Genomic DNA, 12,028 nt, shown 5'->3' with positions numbered 1-12,028 from the left:
GTTAGCATTTTATTCTGGCAGATTATTTTTCTTGAATACAGTATTTTACAAGTTACTGGTAGAAATACTGACGTAGCACTCTTTCTTATAGTTGAGAATGAACAAAAAGCGCGGGAAATTAACGTCCGAAAGCAGAAGTGACGTCATTATGTTTTGCGTTACGCACAATAACAAAGTTCCACTTTAGCTTTATCATTTGTAGCGTAGCGTTATGTTCTTACGGTAAACTAACGTATTTTGAATCGAGAAATATACTATAAGGAACGGAGAGAAACTATAAAGGTATCTGCTTTCTTCGTATTTTACATAAACAATATATTATCAGTGCATGAACCACTAGTTGTCATTAACAGCACGAGAGTGATCTGGCATGGAGGGGGGGGGGGAGGGGCGGGGGGTGCAGATGGGGTTTGCCGGCATGGGTAAAATCACCGGAAACGCCAGTCCGGCATGCAAGAAAAATATATCGTGTCAGAACGATAAGGCATGCTGATTAACACTGGAATAAAAAGGAATAACGATATGTTCATTTCTGTGTTTGGTTTAGCAAAACCCTTTTCTAGTTAGCTGAAATATTAATTGTTTCAGTCATATTGTTCCATATGACCACTTCATGAGAAATATATTTTGTATACTTTCTTTTAATTGAAACAACGAAGTTATAAAAGTCATATCACTCAGTAGAATATCAAATAAGATATTGGGTAATAATGATTCAGTAAGACAAAAGTTATGTTTGTATTATTTACCTTCAGTTTCTACATTGAACGTAGAGTCAGGCAACATTATTTCGTCAATTCCTAAACGACCCAATGGTTCCAAGATATATCTTAATTTTTGGTTTTCAAGAATTTTTCGGAGTGTTTCAATGAAAAAATCTGGGAGCATAAATGTTAGATATACGCTGCGGCCTTCTATTATGCCTGCAACCATTATATCGTCAATCGGAATACAAAACGCTTCTGCAATTGTTTTGCGTATTATATGCAGGTTCTCTGCCGTACGACATCTTCCGCCTTTGACATGAATGCGAACGTAGTTATGGCCTTCCGCTAAAATAAACCCAGTATATAATGAAAATCTACTTTTGAGTTTACATAATAACAAGCAAATACTATGTCAAAGAGTTCAATATAAATTTCTTGTAAAGTGTATTAGATAAATATGACTAACATCTCTTTCTTCTGTATCCCCAGTAAAGAACGTAAATTTTCATACTGACGTCTCCTTGTCAACAAGGACAGATATCAATTTGTTGACTTGCAGATGCGTATTACAATGGTTAAAGAAAAACATACGGAGCGGCGTTGTTATTTCATAGAAATGAAGAATCCTTTGTCTGCTGTTCTCCGCATACTCGACGGTCTTTGCAAAGAGGTCTGGACGGTCAAGGGTACGCAAAATAATTTGGAGGTAAATCAAATTATCCGCAGAAATATATCGTTCAAGCATAAGTATGTCAAATGCTTCTTCCCATGATCTGACGGCTTCGTGTATGATTCCTGAAGACAAATAAATTTAAAAATTTGAACAATTTTAAGAGTGATTAGATACTTTTAGTATATGCACGCTTTACATTTACAATATTTTATATACATATCTAAATACATAAAAATGCAACTCTTTAAAGATGTAAACCAAACGAGGTTGGTTCATATTACTCATACCCCAGCGGATTACTGCAGAACAACAATCTTCAAACATGAAATGATTGTTAGAGGAATTTATGCTGTAACAGAAATGACATGTATACGTGATTGTTTGGTTTTGAATGATTTCTTTGATTTGTGCATTGGCTGTTCTGTGTGGCCTTAATGTCTTACTGTTTGGACAATGTGACACACATATTAATATTGCTTTAAAGAGGATTCAAAATTCCGTTGTTTCCCAATTAAAAACCAGTAGCTGGGTTAGCAAGAAAAAATGAAACATTTGCTTAGAATACAAAATTAGACGTTTATAAATCTTTCCCAATAACTTGCACCATGATTACGGCCCTTGGCGAAAGTTCAAATAGCCTATTTATTTCTCAAGTCGTTACCTTTAAAACGCAATTTTATTTTTCCAATATGATTTGCATCCAAGTTTTGAAGTATGTGTGCAACGAGATTGTTGAAAGCCCAATCACTTGGTGGCTCCATGTATTGACTGTGGCCCGTGCTGGCCTGACCGTTTCCATCGTTTGTTTCCGTCATGTCATGACTGTCATTACAAGGTATGGATGCAGCCATGATTTCGTCTTGCTAAATGATAAAAATGTCTGAATCCTGACATAATGAAGTTTAACGCATTACTGATTTTGTTTACAATAATATGTGGTAACGATTACATACATGGTGCATGACCCCAAACTGTTGTGACTTTTTCCGAATTGAATAAAAAGTAGTATACATAGAGAGACCACTCTTATGTAGTCTAAATCTTCAGCGTTAACCATACAATACGATACTGCTAGAGGTGTACTATTAGTCTGAAATAGAACTGAATTATGATTTTTGGTACATGTTTTAGCTATTGTGATCGCTCACCGTTCGGCGTCCGTCGATCCGTCCGTCGTCCGTCCGTCCGTCCACACACTCCTTCAAACAACATCTCCTCCTAAACCAACAGGCAAATTGTGATTAAACTTCACAGGGATGTTCCTTGGATAGTCCTCTTTAAAATTTATTCAACGAATTGAATTCCATACAGAACTCTGATCGCCTGGGCAGTCGAAATGAAATATTTTAAAAATCTTCTTCCTCTACCAAGATTATTTAAATTATCCCCCTATTTTCAAATATGGCCCCGGCCTGGGAGTCACGTGGTTTACATAGACTTTTATATATGTATATGTATAGGGAAAAAATTTGAAAATCTTCTTGTCCAAACCAACAGGGCCTAGGGCTTTGATATCTGGTATGTAGCATTATCTACTGAGATTGCTCAAATTATCCCCTAAGGTCGAATTTCGCCCTGCCCTTGGGGTCACGTGGTTCATATAGACTTATATAGGGAAAAGCTTTTGAAAATCTTCTTGTCGAAAACCACAGGGCCTAGGGGTTTGATATTTGTTATGTAGCATCATCTAGAGAGCCTCTACCAAGATTGTTCAATTATCCCACTAGGATCAAGTATGGCTCGGGCCCGGGGGTCACATGGTTTATATAGACTTATTTAGGGGAAAACTTTGAAAATCTTCTTGTACAAAACCACATGGCCTAGGGTTTTGATATTTTGTTTGTAGCATCATCTAATGGTCCTCTGCCAAAATTGTTCAAATTTCCCCCTGGGATCAAATGTGGCTCTGCCTTGGGGTCACATGGTTTCTATAGACTTGTATGGAGATAACTATGTAAATCTCTTATCACAAAATCACACGGCCTAGGGCTTTGATATTTATATCTCCCTCCACTGGGGGAGACATTATTTTAGCCCTGTCCGTCCGTCAGTCCGTCTCTCCGTCAGACTTCATTTCAGATCAATAACCATAGAACCATTTGAACTAGAACTTCCAACTTCAAAGAATGGCAGGGCTTATGGAGTAGATGACCCCTATTGTTTTTGGGGTCACTCCATCAAAGGGCAAGATCACAGGGGCCTGAACATTGACAACCATTTCCGATCAATAACTTGAGAATCACTTGACCTAGAATGTTGAACTTCATAGAATGATTGGACATGCAGAGTAGTTGACCCCTATTGATTTTGGGGTCACTCTGTTAAAGGTCAAGGTAACAGGGGCCTGAAGCTGAAAACCCATAGCCGATCAATAACTTGAGAACCACTTAACACAGAATGTTGAAACTTTATAGGATGATTGGACATGCAGAGTAAATGACCCGTATTATTTTTAGGGTTACTAGATCAAAGTTCAATGTTACAGGGGTCTAAACATTGAAAACTGCAATTATTCTTCTTGGTCTCATTCTTTGCTTCCAAAGGATCTTTTTACAGCTTTTATTAAGCAAGCAACTAAACTCAGGTGAGCGATATAGGGCCATTATTGCCCTCTTCTTGTACTCATGCTATGGTATAAGCTGGGGGCGTCTTAATGGAAACGCATACTTTTATATATATATATATATATATATATATATATATATATATATATATATATATATATAATTACACCGATCACGTTCTGCAAAGCATATCAGAGGAAAGTATTGAAAAATACTTCAGAAAATGGAAACAATTAGAATATGATTATTTTAGTGCAAAGCAAAAGGAAACACAAGGAGCATGAAACACTGTCCAAAAATACAATATGTTCGAAAATTCCACATGGCTGCCATATGATTAAAAAATCCAAGATAGCTTCAAAATATAGGGCGACCATCTTATCACTATTATTAATTTAAATCAACTGTTTGAATAAAGTCAAACATACTGTGTTAATGTTAAAATACTTTACTTCCAACAAAATTGATTAAGTTGTCGTCCCCTAACGAGAATGCATTTTTTTGTGAGTAAAAATTAGGTAAACAAATGTAAATGACATACAAATGTTGCAATAAACGGCTCCAGTCCTATGTTAAACACTTTAAAACAATTGTAAAACATGTCAAATAGCATGTATAAGTGAACAAATAGGATGTGGTTCACTTTGTAATAAGTTTTCGTGAGTATTGATGTGTTCCTTTCAACCGGTTTAAAATAAGAGAATGGTGACACTGAGACAAAATTGTAAAATTATGTTATCTAGCACGTGACTGCTACTTTGTACTTTTGAACATTCATTTGTCAGAACATGTTGTTGTTGTTTTTTGACAAATTAAAGCACATTGTCTTTACAATATTTCACAGTTTCATGTCATCAGCATATGATGAACAGTCACTAAGTCTTAAGCAAACCCCGTCTGATCCATACGGATGTTCATAAAACGCGGAAAGGTCCTCTAGTTTGATGCTATTGACGTGAAATTTAAGAATATGATTAATAAGGACATATTCAATGTGAAATCATAAGCCACAGTTTTGAGAACATGAATATTATTTAGTTGTTATGTCGATATAATAATTTGTTTAGACAAATAATTATTGCAACAACATGTGACGTCTGTTTCATTTCTTGCACTGCATTCAATTAAACGTTATTTGCCATTTTTACAAGCTACGTTTTCTTAATTCATGTGAACATTTTATGTCAGTCATCGTCTGAAAAACAATGTGTAACAGAGATATGTGATAAAATGTGTACTTTGAATCAAGCAAAAAGACAAATGCTTTTGTGCATAAGATTAAAATTAGAAGAAAACAACATTTTATCGGTGAAAGGGAAGACGAATAGTTGTGACGAGAATATAATTGACGACTCGCATTTAAGAAGTAAGATAACTAAATCTTTCAGTCATATTTTGAAAATTAAAGATTAAAAGTTCAGAGTCCAATTTCATTAATTCCACAGGTCTATTAATTTGTTTGTAGGAAGGTGTAGAAAATATGTTTAATTCCAAAAAACTTTGAATAAGTAGTACTCAAGAGTTGTACTGACTATTTTTGCTTGATAGGACCGTGTCATAATGACTTTTGGCTACTAAGGTGGTAGCGACGTGGCCTAAGAAACGTTGAATAAAATCCCTTATCTACATCATATACAAGTTATATATGTATAACAGTTTCATCAACTGTTGATGATATGTGAAATAAAGAGAAATTTTCCAAGTATTTACTAGCACCCTCCGTTACCAGGTATATAACTGTGTTTTGTTTTAAGACTCTTTCGTTTGACAATTATGGTTTAGCAGAGTATTGCACAAGGACATGCACACTAACTGACTTCAGGTTTCGAAAGTTTACAGGACTTTTTACCGTATCAATTTAAAGCTCATTGTCTACATGTATTTGATTCCAAAAAATGGCAACAGTGTTGCGGAGGTCACAGATGGACTTCAATTTCCCTATGTTTCAAGGGTGGTAAAATAGTAGCAATAATTCTATATTAAAGGGTTCACTAAGGCGTCATAAAGTGGGTAGCAGAATAAGGGATCTTTTAAAAAAAATGTGGACGTTTAAAACAGAAATATATTCATGTTCGAGGACCAAAAGGATTTCAGGAAGCTCTTGTAAACGCATTTTACAAAGTTTTTTATATAATCGTTCGTCTTATAAAATCAAGGTGTCATCACATTTATGATTTGATATTTGATATTTGATATGCATGTGTAACTATACAACTTTAAGCTTATATATTCACATCCTTAGAATTTCAAGAAAAAACGAAGTTATTCGAAATATAGATAATCTATGATTAGTTTGTTCCAAAATCTAAGAAGAATCATTTCATAACACTAATTTAAAACAGCAAATGTTTAAAAGATAAAAGGTAAGGGTAGATTTCCCGGAAGCACAGTACACCCCAAACACAGCCATAGAGCCATGCATCACAAAGTAAGCCCATAACAAAAAGAAGCTGTAACGGAAAAATATTGTAGACGGGTTGCTTCAAAAATCCAACATGTACATTTTAATTATATGCAAAATACAGAAAAATGGGGGAAGGGGTTAGGGGTAGAAAAAGGGGGATCGAGTGTTTGAGGAAAATGGAGCAAGGATGAATATTTAAAGGGAAAGGCATCCTTTAACTAAATAATGATAGGAAAAAGCCCGATAGTACTTAGTGAACAACTGAAGCCTTTATTGTTGTTATCATGTTTTAGGAATTTATCCTACATTCGTGAAAAAATATGATGAGAAAATAAATACAGTTTTGTAAGACTTCTCCTGCAATTAAGAAAATTACGTAACATCATGCTTAGACTAACACTTGACTGATCTATACCTGCGTTGCAGATTGAAATTGCGAATTTTCTATATGTCTGAATTTGCACTGGAAGTATTTAGTAAATGAAATTAGACACTATTTAGATTGAATGTATTCTTTTTTCACACTTAAAAGATCCATACCTGCGATGCAGATTAACCCGTAGCCTGCTGGCGGCAAGTTAGTCTGTCTTTGCGACCAGTGCAGACCAAGATCAGCCTGCACATCCATGTAGTCTGATCATGGTCTGCACTGTTCGCCATTCAGTCAGTATCTTTTTAGTAAACACCCCTTTTAACAGTAAATGGCACTGTCCAAATTGAATGATGGACAAGTTCATTATAGAAATTTAGCAGGTTATGGGTTAAAATTGCGGAATTTCTGTGTCAGAATTTGCACTGGAAGTATTTAGTAATGAAATTAGACACTATTTAGATTGAATGTATTCTTTTCTCACACTTAAAAGATCTATACGAGATGCAGATTAAAACGGCGGATTTTCTGTGTGTCAGAATTTGCACTGGAAGTATTTAGTAAATGAAATTAAACACTATTTAGATTGAATGTATTCTTTTCTCACAATTAAATAGTTCCATACGAGCGATGCAGATTAAAACTGCGGATTTATTTTTGTGTCAGAATTTGCACTGGACGTATTTAGTAAATGAAATAAGACGCTATATTAATTGACTTACACTTAAAAGATCCATACGAGAGACACAGATTAAAACGGCGGATTTTCTGTGTCAGAATTTGCACTGGAAGTATTTAGTAAATGAAATTAGACACTATTTAGATTGAATGTATTCTTTTCTCACACTTAAAACGATCCATACCTGCGATGCAGGTTAAAACTGCGGATTTTCTATCTGTCAGAATTTGCACTGGAAGTAATTAGTAAATGAAATAAGATACTATTTAGATTGAATGTATTCTTTTCTCACACTATAAAGATCCATAGAGCGGTGCAGGTTAAAACTGCGGATTTTCTTTGTGTCAGACTTTGCACTGGAAGTATTTAATAAACGAAATTAGACACTATTTAGATTGAATGTATTCTTTTCTCCAAAAGAGTAGATAGCAGTCAGTTGCAAGCGGTATTAATTCTTCCAGCTTGAAACCTATCTAAATATTTACATTTACTACAATTTGTTTAAGAGGATAAAAACGTTTATTTTCGTATAAACAACATTGGTGCAAAAATATCAAGAGTAACCCTTTCTGCAAGATTGCACGCACTATTCGACGTCATTCACAAACACAATAAAGAAAACGAAGTCATTCGATAAAAAACTTTACAGTCGGAATGTGTGTGTTCGTAACCCTTTCTGCAAGATTGCAAGCACTATTCGACGTCATTCACAAACACAATAAAGAAAACGAAGTCATTCAATAAAAACCTTTACAGTCGGAATGTGTGTGTGTCCGGGTTTAGCGTCTGTTTTAACAATCCTTTAGTAATATATATGACGGTGTCTTCTTTATAGTGCTACCTCACTGGAATATGACGCCGTAGAAACGTGAAATTATACCCCACCTAGTCACATTAAACAGACACCGGTCTGACCAGTCCTAGTATTATCCTCTAAATGCTGGTTGCCAAGCGAGGAAACTACATTTTTCACGCCTTTGGTATGACGCGCCCAGGGATTGAATAAACGGGCTCACGCACTCGAAACGGGCGCTCTACCCCAAGGTTACCGAGGTAGGCAAAGTCGGAAAGCAAAATAACAAAAAACAACATAAGATTATAGCTAATATTTATTTCTCTGGCGATGAAGTTAAAAATTGAACGGACACGACTATGTAAGTGTCTGCATTTACCAGAATTTCAAATAATTGTAAGGAACTGGATTTTTATCAGCATCCGAATTACAAGTTAACGTGGGCGAGTCCTTTTGACTGTTCTATTTAAATGCTTAAAAGACCAATAACCTGACATTTACTTTACTTTGTTGAAACATACGGACATATAACAGCATACGGTTGCAGCAAGCAAAATGAAACTCTTAGCTCTGGTATTTTTTTGTGTGCATTTTGGCGGGTATTGATTTGCAAGCATTCCCTGTGTGGTTAATACACTTCTAAACGCACAGAAATAAGATTTAATGAGTATGGTGAAATAAAATGTCAGCGGAGAAAAGCTAAAATAAATTATACACTTAACATAATGCACTGATAATAGCGTACTGCCTATTTTTGTGACGAGAATAAATCACTAAAACAGCGTCGACAGAATATACTTACATATTTTCAAACGTTTTTTTATTTTCATGAAAATGGTGCTATATAAATCTGGTTTTATATATATCCAAAAATGTATTGTTTTTGAACAATACGGAAAATGAAGCGGGAGAAAAGATTTTGAAGGAAATGCCGTTTGGTATTACATAATTTAACAGTGCAAGTCAAAACGAGGTTATTACAGGTTAATATTACATAATATTCTCAAGTCCTGTACGCCGGTGTAACGGTCAGATCACCCCACCCCCCACCCTCTCATCAATGTTTCCCCGGGGAAAAAACAACCGGTTGATCCCCCCACCACCCCCATCCTGTTGGTTTTTACCAACTAGTATTTGTGCACAAACAAGGTAGAAAAATGCGCATAGTGTGCATGTATCTGCATGTTTGAATAACAACAAGTTGGATTTTTCTCCCTCTTTGTACAATAATGAAGGGGGGGATAACTATGGGGGAACCTACCGGGAAAAAAAGAATGGGCTGTTACATAGTCTTTTTTCCAGTGAACGATATAGTAATGTCATAAATGTAGACTTAAATCAGTCGAACTTTTCTAATGTTTTTAACATCTTACCTTATATTAGCATTCCTGGAATTAAACGCTTCATATGCAATATCGGCGTAAACTCAATTCTTTATCGATCATTTATTGCGTGTGCATCATGTTACCGTTTACGGTGTTTTTTTATCGATGACGGATATACTGCTGATTTCATTTTTTAAACATGATAGCGTATTTTAATGAGAAACAGTCTTTACATAATATTGTCTCTTGAGTACATCCGTCCTATCGCATAATACTTGCATTATGGAAAAGCGATATTTTCAGTCTCTAAACCAAAGTTATATTTTGAAGAACATGAATAAATGACCTAACATAATAAGATATGGAATTTAGACATTGCCTAACATATAACAAATGAAAAGTGTTAGATAGTTATGTAGTTAACAATGATGGTATATTTCCAGTAATTACAAACACAAAGGAATATAAGAAGCCTCAGTCTCATGAAGTGTTCAAGATAACCAGTGGATGATTTTGATTAAAATCTATGTAGTTTTAGGATACATCTATGTTGCCATATGATAGGCTATATTTTAGATTTACAGCAAAACTTGCTTCAAATTATTCCCATATTATTGATAAAATTATTTTGGTTTAGAGATTATTGGACGGATTGTCGAAGACAAATCCGTCCAGTGCAACCACAATAATACATATATGAATTTCGGCTTAATCGATTTTTTGATAACCACCATATATTTCTCACTCCGCCGAAAGAAAATAGTTCTCAAGTGGCAGCACATAGAACAACTGAAATTACCACGCTTCACTACGCACTTTAACTGAATGCAGACGATTAGTGTAGTATAACGCGAGACGATGTGCCCGCTGACCAATAAACTAAGCACGCTTTATGACTGTTCTTATCGCTAGGTGACGGATTTTTCATTGAAGATTTTACATCAATGGAATTCACAAATAAATTAGCTGTACTGAAAATTAAGAATTTAGGGGAAGTAAAAGTCAATTATTTGTTATATTTAATCACCACAAAGAAGTGAAATAGAATAATAGATAGAACTTTGATAGATGATTTTAACAACCAAAAGAAGTAAAATACTTTTCAAATGATTTATGATACTATATGAAATTTATTGAGAAAGGAATTTATTACATTGCCGAATAGAATATTACTCAGCTCTCGGTAAATCTGTAAAAGTAATTACTATTTTTAGAACAAAAACAAAATATTTCATGCAAAAATGATTTGGCTATTACCATTTTTTTTAATTTGCAACACGGTAATCAGTTATTTATGTATTCCTTAAAAGTCTGATCGTCCCTGCTATATTTAGTAACCTTAAAAAATGTGTTTCAGTTCTGTTCCCTATGTTATTACAGTTTGATATATATTGGACCAATAGTTATTACAAAATGTATAATTGTTTTGTAATTGTGTGTATGTGTCTACATGCACATCTGTGCAGTCTGATATTGATAGTCTGCATTGTTCATATTTGGTCATTAAATTCACAATGAACATAGAAATATGGCAAGGAAATGGTTACACTACTGTAGAAAAAAACGAAAAAGACATTTACTAGTTTAACAGTCCCAACTGAAAAGGGACATTGCTGATCTCGGACCTGACAGAGTCAATACATTTCAAGACAATCCGTCCTCCAGTATTTACAATACTTTGATTTTGATCGTGTGATTCCCCACAGTGATTTTAGGAAAACAGAAAAAATGTATGATTTATTTAAATCCTACTAATTAACACAAAGTGACAGTAATGTCACGTGACACTAATGACAATGGGGTGTTCACTGGGTTAAAAGCATGTAAAAAGACAATTTATATTTTCATTATGGAAGAGTAAGCAACTAGGTTTTACACGAATAAGTAAAGAAAAGTTATAATTATTTCACTAATATTTTCTTTAATGTGAAATCGTTTCATTTCCTGGGCATAAGATTTCGTGGTTTTAGTCAGAACAACCATTTCATTGGGGCTTAATATCGTGGATGTCAAAATTAAATGAATAATAGAATGTACTGTGTACGTTTAGATTTAATATAAATGATTGATACAACCAATACATCCATGAAAATTAGTTCCTAAAGAATATCATATTTATGAATATAGCCTTAAGGCTGCGTTTCACGTGCCAGACTATTAAATTTACAAACGGATATACTCTTTTTGCTATGTACTTTTTATTGTTATGAATAAATTCATTTTATGTATTTGTATGGCAAAAAAATGTTTTTTTAGTGAAATAAATTATATTTTTGTTCTCTCTGAAGGTTATATATCATTGCGTAGTTAAGTTTGTTTCATAAGCAGCCAAAATGCACTGTAATTGCACTGTTGTATAGAACCTTAATTTGTTAATGAAATAATCTAAACATAAAGATGAAAGTACAAGAAGACTAGCAATATCCAAAGCGTGCTTACAGCACTACAGTATCATCTATTTTACAGCCACACATGCAACACTAAAAGCCCATAACTCTTTACAACAGCACGAA

General features: G+C 34.4%; 1 protein-coding gene across 4 annotated transcripts in view; it reads right to left on the bottom strand.

Annotated features, from left to right (window-relative positions):
* LOC123552426 (uncharacterized) overlaps positions 1-12,028 on the bottom strand; it is a 137,135-nt gene that overhangs the window by 73,440 nt on the left and 51,667 nt on the right. For 2 of the 4 annotated variants that reach the window (XM_053541935.1, XM_053541934.1), the window contains exons 2-4: positions 2,042-2,243; positions 1,299-1,502; positions 750-1,052 (exon numbers count right to left, since the gene is read on the bottom strand). The exons of 1 other annotated variant lie outside the window; for it this stretch is intronic. In XM_053541935.1, coding sequence (XP_053397910.1) covers positions 750-1,052; positions 1,299-1,502; positions 2,042-2,231 — 697 coding nt within the window. In that variant the 5' untranslated portion in view covers positions 2,232-2,243. The remainder of the gene's footprint in view (positions 1-749; positions 1,053-1,298; positions 1,503-2,041; positions 2,244-12,028) is intronic. One more of the 4 variants, XM_053541937.1, reaches the window with a different exon arrangement.

This window comes from Mercenaria mercenaria, chromosome 4, assembly GCF_021730395.1.
Source record: "Mercenaria mercenaria strain notata chromosome 4, MADL_Memer_1, whole genome shotgun sequence".
Lineage (NCBI taxonomy): Eukaryota > Metazoa > Mollusca > Bivalvia > Venerida > Veneridae > Mercenaria > Mercenaria mercenaria.
This window is presented reverse-complemented; position numbering and strand designations above follow the sequence as displayed.